The following is a 19,637-nucleotide window of genomic DNA, read 5'->3' as shown; positions in this document are numbered from 1 at the left end:
AGCCGCTCACCGCTGGAACATCAGGCCACAGATGCCCAGAGCCAGCCCCAAAGACGCCGCAGGAGATGCCATGAACCACAAACCGGTGCTGGGAGCAGCAGCACCACCCGATCTCCCAGGCAGGCGGCATCGGGGTCCCCCAGTGGATCCCCAAGGCGTAAACGGCGACGATCCTCCAGCCAGCAGGGGCGACCCCAGAGAAGAAGCCATTCACCGTTACAACATCGGGCTCCAAATATCCAGAAGCAGACTGGAAGACGGTGTGGCAGCAGACCTGCTACAACCCCTAGTGCTCAGCGCAGCAGTGACAGCAGTAGCAGCTCTGACAGTGAAACAGCACCAGGAACGTCCAGCAGTTCCTGCATTACGGCTTGCAGTGCCAACCTGGGGCTCACCAGCCCTGGCACCTCCAGTCTGGATATTCTGGGGCCCTCCTGTGGCTCCCCAGCACCCGAAAGCAGCAGCTGCAGCACCAGCAGCCAGGCAGCACCAGGGCCATCCTACAGTTCCCTGGTACCTGAGAGCAGCAGCCCCACCAGGCAGCAGGGGACAGAGCAGAGGACAATTCGCCCACGTTTACATCAGGCCCAAGACACCTGCAACAGGCCCAGAAGACGCCACAGGAGCAGCCATGCACCACAAACCGGTGCTGGGAGCAGCAGCACCACCCGATCTCCCAGGCAGGCGGCATCGGGGTCCCCCAGTGGATCCCCAAGGTGTAAACGGAGACGATGCTCCAGCCAGCAGGGGACGGCCCGGGCAAGAAGCTGCTCCCCATTACGTCAGGCCACAAATACCCAGAGCCGGCCCCGGAGACAGCGTGGGAGCAGACGTGCTGCATCCCCCTGTGCTCAGAGCAGCAGCAGCAGCAGCAGCTCTGAGAGCGAAACGGCATCGGGGTCCTCCAGCGATTCCCCGGTGCCTGAACGCAGCAGCCACTGCAGCCACGCCGGGCCAGTCCGGACACGAAGCCGCTCCCGGTTACAACGTCGGGCCTCAAATCCCTACAGCCGGCCTGAACAACGCCGCGGGAGCAGCCATGCTCCAGCCCGACGTCGTGGCCCCAGTCCCCAGCCGCCATCACAATAAAGCTTGCTGCCAATCCCATCTGTGCGGAGAGATCACACGCGCGTGTCGGCTTCAGCCTCACTTGCACAGCTGAGCCATATCCCCCTGCCTCCCTTCCCTCCCCCCCGTTAGACCCCTGGTGTTTCCTCTCTAGGCTCCAAAGCCTTCTTTTCAAGCTCCAGAAGCTCCACTTGGCATCCCAGGTCTTCTTCTGATCATCTAAAGCCTCAGTTTGCAGGCCCAGGGCCTCATTTGTAGGGACCAAGCCCTTTCGTTCAGGGCCCTAAGACTGCTCTCAGGAGACAAAACTGGCTTCTTAGTGCTTACACCCTCACTTTTCTGGCCCAGGCTTTCAATTTCAGGGCACAATATCTTCTTTTTTAGGGCCCTCAGTTGCACCGTGTTATAAATGAAGTCTCAACTGAATCTGAATTTAGTAATATTAATAAAAGAATATTGATAAAAAGTATAAAAGGCAAGTAAACAGCACTGGGTGTGCGGGTGTCGTGGTTCTGCTCGAGTGGGCAGCTGAGCTCCACCACAGCCGCTCTCTCACTCCCCCTCCTCAAAGAGGAATGGGGAGAAAATATGTGAAAAGGGCTCAAGGGTTGAGATAAGGACGAGAAAATCACGCAATAATTATTGTTAACGGGCAAAACAGACTCAGCATAAGAAGACAGATAGTAAGATTTATTGCTCATTACTAACAAGCTAGAGAAGTGAGAAACAAAAGGAAAGAAACCAAAAGCACCTCTCCCCCATCCACCCTCTTCCACCTCCTCCCACCGAGTGGCGCAGGGGAACGGGGGAATGGGGATTATGGTCAGCCTCCAGTGCTTCTTCACTGCTCCTTCTCGGTCACTCTCGTCCCCTGTGCTGTGGTGTCCCACCCACGGGATGCAGTCCTTGATGAACTGATCTGGCGTGGGCTTCCCACAGGCAGCAGCTCTTCCAGAGCTGCTCCAGATATGGGTCCATACCACGGGGTCCATCACTCAGGAGAAAACTGCTCCAACCTGGCTCCCCTACGGGCAGCAGCTCCTGCTAGGTCACCTGCTCCTGCGTGGGCTCTTCTCCACGGGCTACAGGTCCGGCCTGGAATCTGCTCCGGCAGGGGTCTTCCACAGGCGGCAGCCTCCATCGGTGCAGGGCCACCTGCTCCACCGTGGTCTCCTCCATTGGCTGCAGCGTGGAAACCTGCGGCACCGTGGTACTCCATGGGCTGCAGGGGGACATCCTGCTTCACCATGGTCCTCACCACAGGCCGCAGGGGACTTCTGCTCCGGCGCCCCATGGCAACACTCCCAAATCTCCCCCTTCTTTATTAATATCAACCATTTTCTCAACACGAATTACCACTCCATATACAACAGCCTCATTTGGAGGGACCAAAGCATCACAGTAGGGTACAGGCCGTAAGCCAGAGACTCCAAAGGCCCAGGGTCCAGGTCTAAAGCCTCACCTTGACGACCAGGCCCGCCCACACTCCCTTCCCTCCCTCCCTCCCTCCCTCCCTCCCTCCCTCCCTCCCTCCCAGCCAGCGGGGGCGATCCCAGAGAAGAAGCCGCTCACCGCTGGAACATCAGGCCACAGATGCCCAGAGCCAGCCCCAAAGACGCCGCAGGAGATGCCATGAACCACAAACCGGTGCTGGGAGCAGCAGCACCACCCGATCTCCCAGGCAGGCGGCATCGGGGTCCCCCAGTGGATCCCCAAGGTGTAAACGGAGACGATGCTCCAGCCAGCAGGGGACGGCCCGGGCAAGAAGCTGCTCCCCATTACGTCAGGCCACAAATACCCAGAGCCGGCCCCGGAGACAGCGTGGGAGCAGACGTGCTGCATCCCCCTGTGCTCAGAGCAGCAGCAGCAGCAGCAGCTCTGAGAGCGAAACGGCATCGGGGTCCTCCAGCGATTCCCCGGTGCCTGAACGCAGCAGCCACTGCAGCCACGCCCGGCCAGTCCGGACACGAAGCCGCTCCCGGTTACAACGTCGGGCCTCAAATCCCTACAGCCGGCCTGAACAACGCCGCGGGAGCAGCCATGCTCCAGCCCGACGTCGTGGCCCCAGTCCCCAGCCGCCATCACAATAAAGCTTGCTGCCAATCCCATCTGTGCGGAGAGATCACACGCGCGTGTCGGCTTCAGCCTCACTTGCACAGCTGAGCCATATCCCCCTGCCTCCCTTCCCTCCCCCCCGTTAGACCCCTGGTGTTTCCTCTCTAGGCTCCAAAGCCTTCTTTTCAAGCTCCAGAAGCTCCACTTGGCATCCCAGGTCTTCTTCTGATCATCTAAAGCCTCAGTTTGCAGGCCCAGGGCCTCATTTGTAGGGACCAAGCCCTTTCGTTCAGGGCCCTAAGACTGCTCTCAGGAGACAAAACTGGCTTCTTAGTGCTTACACCCTCACTTTTCTGGCCCAGGCTTTCAATTTCAGGGCACAATATCTTCTTTTTTAGGGCCCTCAGTTGCACCGTGTTATAAATGAAGTCTCAACTGAATCTGAATTTAGTAATATTAATAAAAGAATATTGATAAAAAGTATAAAAGGCAAGTAAACAGCACTGGGTGTGCGGGTGTCGTGGTTCCGCTCGAGTGGGCAGCTGAGCTCCACCACAGCCGCTCTCTCACTCCCCCTCCTCAAAGAGGAATGGGGAGAAAATATGTGAAAAGGGCTCAAGGGTTGAGATAAGGACGAGAAAATCACGCAATAATTATTGTTAACGGGCAAAACAGACTCAGCATAAGAAGACAGATAGTAAGATTTATTGCTCATTACTAACAAGCTAGAGAAGTGAGAAACAAAAGGAAAGAAACCAAAAGCACCTCTCCCCCATCCACCCTCTTCCACCTCCTCCCACCGAGTGGCGCAGGGGAACGGGGGAATGGGGATTATGGTCAGCCTCCAGTGCTTCTTCACTGCTCCTTCTCGGTCACTCTCGTCCCCTGTGCTGTGGTGTCCCACCCACGGGATGCAGTCCTTGATGAACTGATCTGGCGTGGGCTTCCCACAGGCAGCAGCTCTTCCAGAGCTGCTCCAGATATGGGTCCATACCACGGGGTCCATCACTCAGGAGAAAACTGCTCCAACCTGGCTCCCCTACGGGCAGCAGCTCCTGCTAGGTCACCTGCTCCTGCGTGGGCTCTTCTCCACGGGCTACAGGTCCGGCCTGGAATCTGCTCCGGCAGGGGTCTTCCACAGGCGGCAGCCTCCATCGGTGCAGGGCCACCTGCTCCACCGTGGTCTCCTCCATTGGCTGCAGCGTGGAAACCTGCTGCACCGTGGTACTCCATGGGCTGCAGGGGGACATCCTGCTTCACCATGGTCCTCACCACAGGCCGCAGGGGACTGACACTAAGACGGACTCGATAAGTATTTTATATTATCTGTGTATCGTGGGAAGGGGAGGAGGCCCTGTTTCAAAGGCTTCCTAGTAGGTTCCCCTGAAGAACACTGCTGCTGTCAAGAAGAACCGATACCTTGTAGTTCGCTGCAACCGAACTGACAAGCGAGGCAGAGAAGTGAAAACGGTGGGGGACTGAGGGGCCGCCAATTTAGATGGGCTCCAACCACCTCCTACGATACACGGGAGTCAGTATCATCGTTTTGGTCAGCTATGGGTCTGCGCATCCCCATCAGCCTTTTAAATGGAGCTTGATCAGATGAAAGGATCAATTCATCATCCAGCAAACGACAGCGGGTGCTCCCAGTTTCTGAATCACATTATGTGACCTGGTGTCAGTGCAGCCATGCTTTAACCAATCAGGATTTTATTTCTGCCCAAGTTCTAAGCCAGGAAAGGGGTACTGTAATTTACCTGAAGGTGTATTACTGTGCATACCGGGGGTGTGAAACCATTGCTATGGACTGGACACTTGGGCTGGTTGGGATAAAATTTTACAAGTGGGATATGGGCTGCAAGGTTGTAACCAACAAGCAGGTCCCCGTTACAGGTGGCAAGGGCATGGTATAGGGTATACAGGAACCTTCCATGGAAATAAAGAAATTTGCAAGGTTCTATATATAAATATAACAAACTTGGATGATACTAGCTGGGTACTAGGAAAAATGTGAGGTGTCAGATTTTACAAACAGAACAGATAGGGGAGGACTCATACTAATAAAAAGGAGGATGCTGATAGGCCCCAGGCAGTAGGACTAAATGAGGTATTGTCAGAAAATGTCCAGGGAATCCAGCCTGCGGAAAATACTACAGTGCCAACCCTTGGCAGCCCTACGAGCTCAGGTAAAGCCGAGAATGATAACATAGCTGGGAATAACATATGGGGGGGTCATGAATGCCAGCTACCAATTATTAAACAAAACAAACCCAAATGTAACAAAACACTGTTGATTATGCTTTAGTATAAGGCCTTCATGTTATGATGCTATCGGGAATCCTGGGGAGCCCTCCCGCACAAACGAGAACAACCCTCTACAATGCAGTTGGGGAAAAGACATAAGGGTAACACTAACACAAGTCACTGGAGGTGGTAGGTGTGTGTGCACGGTTCCTAGTGGGAAGTGTCACCTACGTAATATCTTGGAGAATGGAAAACAATCAGCCGAGTGGTTAATCCCAGCCAACAATGCTAGGTGGGTTTGTTTGTGAGTGGGAATAACTCCTTGTCTATCACTAAAACTCTTTAATGCGTCTCGTGATTTCTGTATACAGGTGATAATTATACCAAGGATTCTATACCACCCTGAGGATTATATGTACATCCAGACACAGTGGAAAGTCATCATCTGGAAAGACGGGAACCATTCACGGCTCTAACTTTGGCCACCCTAATAATCCTGGGAGGAGCTGGAGTGGGGACCAGGGTAGCCTCATTGGTTAAACAAAATCAAGAATTTACTTCCTTATGCATTGCTGTGGACGAGGACCTGACCCAAATTGAACAATCCATCTCGGCCCTGGAAAATCTATCAGGCCATTTTCAGAGGTAGTGTTACAAAATCGTAGGGGATTTGATTTGGTATTTTTTACAACAGGGCGGGCTGTGTGTAGCCCTGAAAGAGGAGTGCTATATGTATACTGATCACACTGGAGTGGTAAGAAATACAATGGCAAGATCCAGGGAAGGGTTGGAAAAAAAAAAAAGGAAACTGCAGAATGAAGCCCGACAGAGCTGGTATGAATCTTGGTTTAATTGTTCACCTTAGCTTACTACTTTATTATCAACAATAACAGGACCTTTGTTGTTATTAATAATAGCACTAACTTTTGGACCATGTATTTTTAACAAATTGATTGTGATTGTAAAGGGACGTTTAGAAGCGGCACATTTAATGCTCAAACATACCAAATACGAGCCAATAAGTACCAGCGAAGGAATCAAGGAAACATTAGTTCTTAGTAGCCAGGCATTGCAGAGCTTCAATGAACAAAATGAGTAACTAAAAGAAAAAGGAGGGATTGTAATACGCAATAAATGTTTGTTCATTGCCTTTTGTATTATAAAAACAAGGAGTTCTGCTTGAGGAGCGGGAATTGCGAAGGCTCCCTGCTGAAGTAAGGAGCTGTATAATACGTTATAATATGTTTACGTTAGCACCTGTATTAAGAAAAATTGTACATTGCTTCATCAACATTAAAAAGTTTTCATGACATTTTGATCATTGAGACAATCTACAGCCTAATAATTTTCAATTATTAGTACATTTTCAATATTGTACCATTTTGGTCCTACGTGTATTAAGGACACACGAGAACTAGAAAAGGTGCAGAGGTAATGAAGATGAAATGGTCTACACAGGATAACTAAATAAACTATTTTTCTCCAGCTTTTAAAAAGACAATTCTGCAAGGATATTATAAAATCCAGTAAGGTCTGTGTAGACTTAATTGTCATGGAACAGATGGATAAAGCACGACAGTCTTTCTCTAAGGAACCAAGAGCACACCAGCAACTACTAGCAACTAGTAGATAGTTTTCACATATCCTTGCCTCATGATTTCATGGACACTAAATCTGCAGATTAAAACCTAGAAAAACTGGACAGTTATGGGAAGACACATCCAACGAATACACCTTTACTTAACGGAGTCTCAAAACAAATTAGTGGAGGTTAGAAAAATGCGCTAGGGAGATATCAACATATGTATTTTTTCCGGGAATCTTGTACTGGCCATCATCAGAGACAAGATATGGGAATAGATGGATTTTGATCTGGCACAACAGACTCTGTGTGCTGTTTATACATGTATATAATATATGAAATATATATATATATATATGAAGTATATTATATATTATTATATACTATATATAATATATAGTATATACATTGTATATAATATAATATAATATATATGTATATATGAAGATAATACACGTATATCTTCAACAAGTGAAGAGAAATCAAAAGTATTATTAGTTAGTGAATAAAGTACAAATGGGCACAATTTACCTTGCCATTTAGAAACCAAGTAAGGATTGGAAATGCTGTACACTGGTCGACTTTTCGAAAGAATACCTTTTCCAAAATAACCCTTCAAAGATAAGGAAAAAATATTTTATCATCAGACAAAAATGAACCTTTTTTCAAGTGACAGAATATTTACTGCCCTCATCTGCTGAAAAAAAGTATTTGAAATCTTAAGCATGTAATCTTAGCCTAAAGCTTTTTGCTTAGCTTCTGATAACTAGCCTGATAGCACAGCCTCTTGTGCCAGTTTGGTGAAGGGCTGCATTCAGAGCTGGTCTGCGCTGATCTGTTGTCCCTGTTCTATTGAGCTTCACTGAACCAGGGGCTACATTTTTTTTCTACCTTTGTACAGTGCCTGACACAGGCCAGTCTCAATTTGGGATGAGGCCTCCAAAAGCTGGATCAAAGTAGATTTAATGGGAAAGCATAACCCATGCACAGTACTCTTGCACTCAAAACTTCAAGTTTTGGGTCTTTTTCCTCAATTTCAAATATTTGTCAGATGACATCTCTAAGCAGACTGTTGAAAGCAGATGCAGAAGAAAGCACCTGATGTGTGACAACGCATAACAGAAAACAGAGATGGATAAAACTACAGCTTAAGAATGGTGATGAAACGGTACTCAGACATAAAGGGCTCAGAGCTCGTATTACTCAAGAAGTAACTTCAATAAACTCTGAGCTTAAAAGAATTTTACAAGCATTTATAACGCATCAATATTCCAACTTTCTGAGCTTTAAAAACAAGAAAGTGCTTCTGCAAGACTGCATAAGCATTGAAAAAATAAACATAACAGACATGAACTTTTGTTTGTTTTTGCTCATGTCACTTCATTCCAGTATTTATTTGCTGGGTTAAGGATGAAATACTTTCTGTATTTGTTACAGAAAGTATGTTTTGTACATATTTCTGGAGAGGAGGGAGATGTGGTGTGTTACTGGAGGCTAACAGGGCAGGGCAGCATGAGGCAGGCAGGTTTTAAACCAACATTATGCTCTACGGGCTCTACCTGTGCTTACACACTAGAGGTACTGTGCAGAAGCTGTACACCACCTTGTTATAGAGCCGCTCAATGTCCTCGGGGTTCCTCACAATAACATTGTTGTTCATAATTTCAGCCTGGCACATTCTGAAATCCTCCCCACCTACATCCACGGGAAAGGGGGCTTCGTACGACTCAAACACTCTTCTTTTCCTCCTCGGGGGACGGAAAACTGCTTCTGCCATTTCCTACTATTAACGTTTCCTCCTAAAAAAAAGCGGAAACAAAGCATATTGAAGAGTGAAAATTCGCCCCTTTTTACACTACCCCCACGCCGCCGCCCTCCACACACAGCGCCCGGCCCGGCCCCGCCGCCCGCCCGCACCCTCCGCAGCGCGGGGAGGCCGCGCACGCCGCCGGCCCCCGTGAGGCAGCGCCCCGAGCCCCCGCCCCGCGGGACGCTGCGCCTGCGCGGAGGCTGAGGGGGGGAATGGCGTGAGGGGAGGGAAAATGGCGGCCGCGGGCAGCGGGGAGCCTGCTCCGCTCGGGGGTGGCTGCTGCCGGCCTGGGTGCTGCCGGAGTGCCCGCAGGCTGCCCGACAGCCCCTGCTGGCGGTTCAATAAAGCGAAAAAGTCGGCGTTTTGTGTGGAACGCCTGTTACTGAAATGAGTGATGATCTTCATAATGAGGGGCGGCTGAGATACACGGGTGGGTGGAACTTTATAGCTGTGGGAGGTGAGGGAAAAAGATCGTTTTCAGCTTGAAGCGGTTGGTTTTGGCGCTGTTACAAACCCTTCACTTTGCGGTGACTCATGTGGCTGCCTAGGATAATGCAATGCTACTTGCACAATTTAACAGAGGTGATTGTGCAGCTTATTACCAGAGTTGAATTGAGGAGGAAATGGCAGTGTAATTAAAAAAAAAATAAAAAAAAAAAAAAAAGTACCTGAATAAAATGCAAAGCATTTCCAGTAGGTAGTGTAATACACAATAAATGTTTGTTCATTGTCTTTTGTATTATAAAAACAAGGAGTTCTGTTTGAGGAACGGGAGTTGTGAAAACTCCCTGCTGAAGTAAGGAGCTGTATAATGCTTAGCTAGACACTATGAAAATTCTTTTGCTTAATGTAACAAAAAAGAGAACCCCCTCCCCTTCTCTCCTTCTGCAAATAAAAAAAGAAGTTGAACCACAACGCCGAGGAAGACTACGGCCTTCATCTTCACGACCACCAGAGGGACAGAGACGACCCCCTAGCAACAGTGCGCGCAGTCGCAGAATATACCAGGATGTGCTGCGTAATCCTGAAATCACCAAGATATAAAAAGGGACCCTGGCGGGGGTGAGGTGCGTGCCGTTGGCGGAGCCGAGACTCCCCGGCCGCCCAGCGCTGTTTTGCTTGCTGTTGCTTAGTCAATAAATTCCTTTCTATGATTAATGCAATGCTCTCTGAAAATTAATTAAGGGGGCAACTTGTAACAATGCCCGATTTCTAGGGTCCACACTTTGATCGTAAGGTGCAAAGTGGCCCTTTTAGATGCTGAGACCTTATTTGAGAGGAAAACCCCTCATTCCATATTCCCAAATCCTCATGCTAGGAGCTGGGGCCTCAATTTTAGGGCCCAAAGCCTCCTTATTGGGCCCAAACACGTATATGGAGGGTGCAAAACAACACTTCAGGATCCAGACCCTGAGCTGCAGAGTCCAAAGGCCCAGGTTTTGGCTCCAAAGCCTGACTTGGAGATACAAGATTTTCCTTGCTTCCAGCCACACTCTTATGGACCAGGCTGCCACTTACAAGGAACAAACCCCTATTTTTAGGGTCACAATTTTATTATAACCTTATTATTGCCACATCAGGGCCCAGGGACCATCTCTGGAACCGGGAGCAGGGCCTCTGTGGCAGGTCCTGTCCCAACGGACACAACGGACCTGGTTCCCTGCAATGCGGACTTCTTAGATGGTGAGGCCTTATTGGAGAGGAACAGCCCTCCTTTCAAATTCCCAAATCCTCATGCTAGGAGATGAGGCCTGAATGTTAGAGCCCAAAGCCTCCTCTTTGGGTCCAAACACCCATCTGGAGGGATCAAAGCATCACTTTAGGATCCAGACAGAGGAAGCGGGCTGCGCTGTCCATGATTTTTAGGCCCCAGCATCACATATTAGGGCAAAAAGCATCCTCCTTGGGCTCAAAAGCCCTTTTTAGAGAACGAACCCTCCTTTTCAGTGCCAGGATCATCATTTGCTGAGTCAAGGCCTGACTGTCACATCCCAAAGGCTCAACCTGAGAGCACAAAGCCTCTTTTTTAGCACCCAGAGCCTTCTCCTTGGGACTCAAAGCCTCAGGTTGGGGTACAAAGGCTCATTTTCTGGGTTCAAAGCCCCGTTTTAGTGTCCAGAGACCCCCATGCTAGGCTCTAAAACTTCATTCTTCATGGCTGACGTCTCATGCTCAGGCTCCAAACCCTGATTTTCAGGGCCCAGACGCTGCTTTGGGATCCTAAGTCCCCTGCTGATTGCCTACCTTCTCCTTTGTGGGGCCAAGAGTCTCCTTTTTGGTGACCAAAGCCTTAATATTAGGGCCTGGAGACCCAACTCTTGAATTCAGAGCCGCCTTCTTGGGGCCTTCCTCATTAGGATCAAAGGTCTCATTTTCACCCTATAACCCCTTCTCTTCAGGGCTAAGAGCATCTTTTGCAGATCCAAAGCCTTTTTCTCACCCTTTCTTTGCAGCTGAGAAGCATACAGGCATGGCACCAAGGCTCCTCTTTATAGACCACAGCCTTGTTCTTAAGCACCCAGCTTTCAGGACGTTTTCAGGACAAGAGAGCCTATAGTTGGGATCCAAAGCCGCCTTTATCACCTACACCCTCTGTTTTTGGACACAGGCTCTCATTTTCAGGGCCCAAAGCATTCTTTTTAGACCTCAGCATCACATATTAGGGCAGAAAGCCTCTTCCTGGGACTCCAAAGCCTTGTTTGCAAGGATAACCCCTCCTTTTTAGTGGCTTTTTCTTGCTTCCACGTCAATGTCGTGGACCAGGCGGCCACTTCCAAGGAACAGTTCCCCGTGTTTAGGGTCCACAATGTTATTCTAATTTAGTCTGCCCGCTGCAGGGCCCAGGCAGCGTCTCCGGAACCGGCAGCAGGGCCTCTGGGGCGGGTCCTGTCCCAACAGCCACAACGGACCTGGTTCCGTGCAGCAGCGACGGCTTGGAGTGCTCCCACGTGCTCCAGGTGCGAAGCAAAGGCACAAAGCGCGGGCACCTTGCCCCAGAAAGCCAGCGCAGGAGCCAGGGCTGAGGAGCAGGTGGGGCAGCGCTGCCAGGGCTGCGCAGCGGGGCCGGCCCCAAGGGGCCTGGTTCGGCAGTGGGGCTGGGGGCAGCCCCGGGCAGGGGGACCTCCCTCCAGGACAGGGGCTGGCGTCTGCAGGCCCCTGGGGACAGTACCCCCGCGGGGCTCTGGGGCCACCCGCGGGGGCCTGGGGCCGGTGGCAGCGGTGGCACTTTGTGGCATCCCTCCCCCGCCACAGGAGCAGGAGCCACATTCCCTCCTGAGCGCTCCCGGCAGGATGTCAGGGAGACCCCCCTGCTCCCCGCGAGCGGCCTGGCTGGAGGAGGCTGGGGCCTCCCCGGCCTCCAGGCCCCAGCCGCAGCCCTATGAGGAGACTGAGGTGCAGCCACTGCAGGCGCCCTCTGGCTCAGGCGTGGGCCCTTCTGCCTCGGCCGTGGCGCATCAGGAGGAAGAGGACGCCCTGAGCTTCCTCCGCGCTTGCTGCAGCCGCAGACCCAAGGTACCGCTCGCTTTTGTGCCGCGGCTGCTGGCCTCCTGCGGGCAGCCCCTGCTGGGCTCCCCTGACCCGCTCGCTCGTCTCTCCCCTCCGCGGCTCAGCGAGAGGCGCAGAAGCTGAGGTTTCTGGCCTCCGTCTGCGACGCCTGCCAAGCCGCCGTCGCGGACCCGCACACGTGGGACGCGGTGTATTTCTGCCAGCTGGAGGTGGCGCAGAGCATCGAGGTGAGGGGACGCCCTGCCCCGCGGGGAGCACCCTCTGGCCGGGTGCTGGGCACCGGGAGCCGTCTGGGACGGGGCAGCCATCCTGTAGGCTGTAGGCCAGCCCCTGGAGCCGCTCGCTGGCCAGGGGACGCTGCCCTGTGCCATCCATCGCGCTGTGCCCTGCAGGCGCTGCTGCAGGAGGAGCCCAGCGATCGCCTGGACACGGAGGTGCGGCAGAAAGCCATGCTCGCCATCGCCGCCATGAGGTACCTGGGCCAGCGCGGGCTTGGCCGCCACTCCCGGCCAGGGGCCCCGAGTGGGGCACAGGGTGCCGCACAGGGGGCGTTCCACACCTCTGCCCCCCTCCCCTTGCAGCACAGCGCGGCTGCTGCCGCCGGCCATGACCAACGGCCTCCTGCGCGCCTGCTTCCGCGGGGTCTTCCACCTCCCTGGCCACGAGGACGGGACAGACATGGACACGTCTCTCTACGTCAGGGTATGCACGGGCTGGGCTCTGGGGATGCCACTGCTCCGTGTTCGGGCGCCCCGAGCCCTGTCCTCCTCTTTGCAGACCGTGGAAGCCCTGGACAGCCTGCTGCAGGCGCTGGTGAGCAGCGCCGGCGCCTGCGGCCTCCTGGAGCTGCAGAACATCGTGAAGGTGGGGCTGGGCAAAGGCTGGGCTTCAGCAGGACGGGGACACGGCAACCCGCCTGGCCAGCGCAGCGGGGGGACGACGGCAAGGAGCAGTGCTCCGTGCTGCGGGCACACCAGCAGCTTTTCTCCCCCCAGCTCCTGCTGCCCTTCACCCAGCAGCAGCCGGAGGCCGTGGAGGAGAGGGCCATGGCGCGGATCGCCGGGCTGGCCGCCTTCCTCAACACCTGCTCCTTACCCCAGGTAGGGAGCCCCTGCTGCAGGCAGCCCTGGCGCCCCCGGCCTCGCTCCCCGGCCGCGGCTCTCCCCAGCTCCAGGCTTGCGCAGAGCCGGGGCTGGGGCTGGGGCCCTGCCGCCCCGCTCAGCCGTGCTCCCGCGCTGCCTCTCTCCCCAGGTCAGCTCCTGCTTTGCAGGAGCCACAGTGCTGAGGCATCATCACCCCGAGAAGCACCGCTTCGCCTTGCTGGGGAGGCTGGTGGGGTACCTCCTCCTGTGCTGCACCTGCGAGAGTGAGGGAAAAAGCCACGAGGCAGCCAAGGCTGTGCACCACCTCTGCCTCTTCGTCACACAGCAAAGAAGTGAGCGGAGCCGCGTCGGGCCGGGTCCCTCCAGACACGGGCACAGCCAGGCCAGCACCAGGCCGCCTGGGCCCCTCTCCTCAGCAGGAGAGACCCGAGCGAGCGAGCGAGCGAGCCCGGCTGCCTTGCCGCGGGCTGACGAGCCCTTCCCCCTGCCCTGAGCGCGAGAGCCCGGGCCCTCCCTGGCCGCGCTGCCCCCGGCTCTGCTCTGGCATGCCCCCTTCCTGCCAGGGAGGCTTGTGCCCGAGCCCCCGGCTGCCACTGCCAGTTCCCCAGGCCCCCCCGCCGACAGACACTGTGTCCGCTTTTCTCCAGGCACAAGGCTGTGCGACCAGGATGCCGAGCAGCTGCAGGGCTGGCAGAGCTGGCGAGCTCACCTGTCCTTGCAGCTCTCCGAAGACAGCAACAGCAACAGGATGTTCATGGTGAGAAGCGCCAGCCCCGAGCCCTGAGCCCTGAGCCCTGAGCCCCGGAGGAGAGCCCGACCCTGCGACAGCAGCAAGAGGACCGGCGCTGTCCCCGACAAAGCCCGGTCCCCACGGGGCCCGCACGCGGCCGCACCCCAGCCGTCGCCCAGCCCCTGCTCCCAGCTCTCCTGGGGCGCTGGGAGCAGCAGGGCTGAGCGGGGCCGTCGCAGCCCTCGCGGTGGCTGACGTGCTGCCCTTCCTCCCACAGATCTTCATGAAGTACCTGCAGCCCTTGGAACGCCTGGGCGTCTTCCTCGCCGCCGTGCAGAGCATGAGAGCCCCGAGTCCCCACAGCACCGAGCTGGCTGCCCACATGGTGGACGTGCTGGCGGCAGAGACCGACTTCCATTCGGGACAGGTGGGTGCCCGCCAGCACCCCCGGCCACGGCCACGGCTCCAGCCTCCAGAGCTCCTCGGGGCTCTGTTCCTGCCCTGGTGCCGGCCCAGTCTCAGCCGTGTCCCACCGGCAGGTGCTCCACATCGTGTGGGCCATCTACAGAAGCCTGCCGTCCGTCAGAGCCGCGCTGGCCCTTCAGAGCCTGGACAGGGCCCTGCTGCTGCTGGCCAGCAAGTGCCCCAGGGAGACGGTTGCCAGCCTGCTGCAGTGCTCGCTGACCTGCACCAGGTACGGGGCCCAGCAGGGCTCCTCTCGCACACCCCCAAAGCCGTCAGCCGGGCCGGGGGCGGCCCTGCTGACAGCCCGGGGGTCCCGCAGCGTCGCCGTCACCATGTGGAGGGCGATGGTGTCTGAGCCCCCAGCCACAGAGAGGGTGCTGCGCGAGCTGCTCTGCATCCTCATGAACCAGTCTGGCTGCAAGACATCCACCTCCACCAAGGACCACCCGCGCATCCTGGCCCTGGCCGTGAGTTCCTCGCTTGCCCGTCTGCGTCTCCGTCGGGCAGGGGCCGGGGCAGGGGCCGGGGCAGGGGCAGGGGCAGGGGCAGGGGCAGGGGCAGGGGCAGGGGCAGGGGCAGGGGCAGGGGCAGGGGCAGGGGCCCCGCTCCCCTCCCCTGGCCCCTGCCAGCCTTCTCCGCACCCTGGGGCACCAGCCTGGGGGGCTGCGTCCTCCTCTGTCCCTCCCTGCCCACGCCTCCGCCTCCGGGTGCTTCCTGCAGGCAGCAAGGCCCCTCCACGAGATCCTCCTGCTGCCTACCAGCCGGGGGGAGGCGAAGGCCATTTTCCCCCAGCTCTTCCTGGCCCTCCTCTTCCAAGTGTCCTTCACCACGGAGCTGAAGCTGCAGGAGGTGCAGGTCTTCTGGGAGAAGCACCGGCAGGACCTGCTCACTCCCGTCAGGTGCCACATCCCCGGCCCCTGCTGCTCAGAGGAGCCCAGGGCTGGGGCTCCCGGCGTGACCCGGGCCCTTCTCTGCCTGCAGGTCCACGGTGCAGGCCCTGAAAGCGCTGCTCCGCAGCGTGGGCCTGGAGAGCCAGGTGCTGGCCATCGAGGCGCAGGGTGGCTGGGCCGCACTTCTCAGCGCCGAGAGCCACCTCTGGGGCGTGCAGGTGGTGGCCAGGTGAGAGCCCCTCGTTGGCACCATCCCAGCCCTGGAGGTGAAAGGGGCTTCTTGGAGGAAGTGCTGCCACAGCATGGGTGCCCGTGGCCGCTGGGCTGGTGGCAAAAGAGAGCGCTGCAAAGCCAGGAGAGCTGGGCCCGCCCGGCTCGGGGCTGACGGCGCCTGCTTGCCGTTCTCCCTGCCAGGGAAATGAAGGAGTTGCCCAGGAGCCTGCGCGCCACCATCATCCACCAGCTGGTTGAGCTGCTCCGCACGGAGGCCTCCTCCTGGCAGACGGTGGCCATGGTCATCCTCAGCAAGGTGAGCAGGGGCAGCAGGAGCAGCGAGCCCACGTGGGGCTCTGCACAAGCCCTGCTGCCTCGGGGCCAGGCTTGGCCGTGCCCTGGCATTCCTGCCCTGGCATTCTTGCTGCTGAGCCGGCACTGCGCCCCACGTCCTTTTCAGCTGCTGGAGTGCACAGAGCTCGGCGACGAGCTGGACTGCGTCGTGAGCCTCTTTGCCAGCTACCTGCAGAGCCCGTGCCTGGGCATGCAGAGCCTGGTGCTCAGGGCGATCCTGGGGCTCACCAAGAGGCCGGCCACGGTGAGCGGGGGCAGCCGGCAACGCCACGAGTGCCGCGGCTTGGGCTGGGCTGGCCCCCGGCTCTTGTGGCTCGGCACCTTGCCAGGCAGTGGGGAGGGGAAGGGGCGTTGGGCGGGCTGGGAGAGTGTTTTCGCCCAGGGGGCAGTCATTGCTTTCCCCAAAGGAAGGTGTTTTGTTCACACAGGTGAGGCAAACGCTCGTCCTGCTGCCGAGCATCACGGAGCAGCTGCAGGCTGCAGACAGCGACACCTGCGCTGTCGCTCTGCCCGTGCTCAGCACCATGCTGCAGCTCCTGGAGGGGAGGACGCTCAGCCTCGCGGCTCTGGAGCTGGCCGGCAAGCTCCCAGCCCTCTTTGGCGACGTAAGGCTGCGTCCCCATGGCTGCGTCCCTGGGACAGCCCGCTGGGGGCTCTCCCTGCCCGCTTCCCAGCCCTGGGCGCTGCGAGCCCTTGGGCAGGCTCGTTTTGCAGCGCTTTTGGGGGATCGGGGACTTTGCCCACAGCAGGACCCATGTCCCCCTCTCGCCCTCCCCAGGACTCAAGTACGGTGCGGCTTCTCTCTATTCGCCTCTTCCTCGACACGCTGGGCTTTGTGAAGGGCAGCCAAGAGAAGCTGCAGCAGGTGGCACACAGGAGCCTGCTCCCGCTGTCCCTCCACCTGCACGACCAGGACGAGAGCGTGGCCGAGGTGGGCATTTTGCTCCTCGGGGGAGGGCGATGCTGACTGCCCTGCCCTGCCCTGCCTTGGGGGCCCCCGAGCACCAGGGGTGCTGCAGCTGCTGGCAGCGTTAGGCTCCACTGAGGCCCCCTCCCTGCGGAGGGGCTGCGGGGGGGGGAGCAGGGTCTTCTGCCCAGGCTCTGCTGCCATCTCAGCTGTTCTGCAGGCCTCCCGGGAAGCCCTCCTTGGTGTTGCGCGCTTCCTGCGCTGGAGGCAGCTGGCGCACCTGGCCGAGACGCTGCAGAGCTGGAAGATCGTCGAGTGCCTGGTACGCACAGTTCTGCACCCAGGGCCGGGGCCGGGGCCGGGGCCGGGGCCGCCCTGCGCTGAGCCCGCGCCCTTCCCTCTGCAGCTGGCCAGGAGGAGCAGCGCAGCAGAGGAGTACCTGGCCCAGAGCCTGCCCTACCTGCAGAGCCTGCAGGAGCCCCTGCGGCGGGAGGCTGTGAGGTTCACTGGTGAGCCGCGAGCCTGGGGTCCCCCGTCCCTGTGCCTTCGTGCTGCGCCCCGGGGAGCAGCCGGGGGCGCTGACAGGCCGTGTGTCCCCAGGGCTCGTGGGGAGGCACCTGCTGGATCAGCACCAGAGCAAGAGCCAGGACATCTGCCAAGGTGAGCCAGGGAGGGGGATGGCAGGAGCCTGTCCCCTGCTCCCTCCTGGCTGTGCGGAGAGCTGGGGGCAACGTCTGTGGGGGGCTGGGCGCTCTGTGGGTACAGGGCCGTCACCTCGCCTCTCCTCTGTTCTCTCAGTCCTGCAAGGCTTGGCAAATGACCCCTGCAAGTCGGTCTCGTCGCTGGCGATTCAGACGGTGCTGATCCTGCAAGCACCAAGGCCACGCTCGCGCTTCAGCTTTCGGCAGCTGTGCTCCAGGCTGCAGAAGGCGTGGAGGAGGCGACGCTCTTCCCCGGCAGGCAGCTAAGCGTGCTGGAAGGCTCCCGGCATCTCCTCCTGCCTGCGGCGCAGCCCCGCTCCCCGGGCACGTTCCCTCCACTTCTCCGGCCTTCTGCGTGCCGGGAGCACGCCCGAAGCAGCTCCCGAAGCCCATGAACAACAGGGCTTCAGCCGGCGCCTCTCCAGCAGCGAGCCTGCTCCAAGACCCCCGCTTCGGCCTGGGACACTGCCAGGGATGGCACAGCCGCAGCTCCACTGGGCCACCCGCCCTCAGCGCGGAAAGTGGCCTCCTCCTCCTCCTCGTTGCCATCAGAGCTGGCCAGCAGCATCCTCAGCTACACGCAGGCTGTGCCTCCCCAGCCCCGGGGGCACTGTGCAGCCCTCCCTGGAGCGCAGCTCTGCGCACACGCCCCACTCCTGGGGGCCTCGCTCTTTTGCCCTCTCTCTGGCCTTTCGCGTGGTCTCCCCCATTTTCTTCCCTTCCCTTCCCTTCCCTTCCCTTCCCTTCCCTTCCCTTCCCTTCCCTTCCCTTCCCTTCCCTTCCCTTCCCTTCCCTTCCCTTCCCTTCCCTTCCCTTCCCTTCCCTTCCCTTCCCTTCCCTTCCCTTCCCTTCCCTTCCCTTCCCTTCCCTTCCCTTCCCTTCCCTTCCCTTCCCTTCCCTTCCCTGCCCTGCCCTGCCCTGCCCTGCCCTGCCCTGCCCTGCCCTGCCCTGCCCTGCCCTGCCCGTCCCTTCATTTTTTTCCTCCCTCTCCCTTTTCCCTTTAATTAAACTTTTTGTATCTCAAACCACGAGCTCCACGTGTCTGTCGTATTTTCTCCCCCTGCCTCTTGGAGGAGGGGCAGGGAGAGAGCGGCCTTGCTGGAACTCGGCTGCCCACCTGAGGAAAACCAGCACCCTGTTGGGACAGCAGGGGCGTGCTGGAGTGCTGCCTTTCTCCACTTTACCATTTGCCCGGAGGAACGATCTGCCCCCTCTGACTCTGGCCAGCACTGAGCGTCCTTTTGGGATGCTGCCAGGCTGCACGAGGACAGCCAGGCGCTGTAGCACTGGGGAGAGAGTCTCCAAGTGCCTTCCCTCCAGAGGCCAGCTCTTCTGAAGACAGCAGTTTCCCCCAGCAGGGGGAAACCAAAACCAGTGCTTTGTGTCCCAAAGAAGAGGCTCTGAGCACAGAACCAGAGGCCTTGGGTCTGAAAAATCAAATAAATAAATAAATAGAAAAAAATAAACGAAACAAAGAAAAGGAAAAAAGAAAGGGAAAAATGGTGTTGGATCCTAAAAGGCTTCTTTGGTCCTTCAAAGTCTCTGGGCTGCATGGTCCCAAACCCCAGTTTTAAAGTCCAAAGCCTCACTACTTTGAGGACCACCCCTTGGTTAGGATCCAAAGGATCTTCATTAGTAGGCCCCCGTGTTTCCTTGTTTGCCTGCCACCGCCTTCTTTTCAGGGTCCAGCACCTCCACTTGGGATCCAAAGTCGTCTTTTGATCTCCTAACCCCTCAGAATTGAGCCCCAGGCTCTACGTTCTAGTGAACAAATCTTGCTTTTCAGGGCCCTGCAACTCCATGCTGATCCAAAGGGGACTTTTTATGGCTTACCTCCTCAGTTTTCAAGCCCACGCCATCATTTTTAGGGCACAATGCCTTACTTTGGTGTTTCACAGTTTCATTGTAGGCTGCAAAGCTGCCTTTATAGGGTGCAATACCTTAGCTGACAGGAACCCTCTTTCATTTTTGGTTTCAAAATGTTCATTCGAAGAGCCAAGGCCTGAGG

At 56.8% G+C, this 19,637-nt stretch overlaps 1 protein-coding gene and 1 long non-coding RNA gene across 2 annotated transcripts; one reads left to right on the top strand and one right to left on the bottom strand.

The window, feature by feature from the left end:
- Positions 1-3,806: 3,806 nt before the first annotated feature.
- Positions 3,807-8,860, bottom strand: LOC140003595 (uncharacterized). The gene is made up of 2 exons (XR_011812512.1): positions 8,553-8,860; positions 3,807-7,562 (listed from the first exon to the last, which is right to left on the bottom strand). It is a non-coding gene; the product is annotated as an uncharacterized lncRNA (long non-coding RNA).
- Positions 8,861-8,963: 103 nt separating this feature from the next.
- LOC113841720 (maestro heat-like repeat-containing protein family member 6) lies at positions 8,964-19,420 on the top strand. Its single transcript, XM_072044501.1, has 23 exons — positions 8,964-9,189; positions 9,661-11,789; positions 12,012-12,272; positions 12,371-12,493; positions 12,659-12,738; positions 12,848-12,968; positions 13,044-13,130; positions 13,262-13,366; positions 13,518-13,701; positions 14,017-14,126; positions 14,377-14,526; positions 14,639-14,793; positions 14,884-15,031; positions 15,285-15,463; positions 15,546-15,683; positions 15,869-15,983; positions 16,128-16,265; positions 16,450-16,626; positions 16,800-16,952; positions 17,149-17,250; positions 17,335-17,437; positions 17,529-17,588; positions 17,727-19,420. The coding sequence occupies exons 3-23, from the start codon at positions 12,051-12,053 to the stop codon at positions 17,894-17,896; spliced, it is 2,820 nt and encodes a 939-aa protein (XP_071900602.1). The 5' UTR covers positions 8,964-9,189; positions 9,661-11,789; positions 12,012-12,050; the 3' UTR covers positions 17,897-19,420.
- The last annotated feature ends 217 nt before the right edge of the window (positions 19,421-19,637 follow it).

The sequence above is a fragment of the Anas platyrhynchos genome, chromosome 13 (assembly GCF_047663525.1).
Source record: "Anas platyrhynchos isolate ZD024472 breed Pekin duck chromosome 13, IASCAAS_PekinDuck_T2T, whole genome shotgun sequence".
Classification (NCBI taxonomy): Eukaryota; Metazoa; Chordata; class Aves; order Anseriformes; family Anatidae; genus Anas; species Anas platyrhynchos.
Note: the sequence above shows the minus strand (reverse complement) of the source record. Positions and strands in the feature narration are given on the sequence as shown.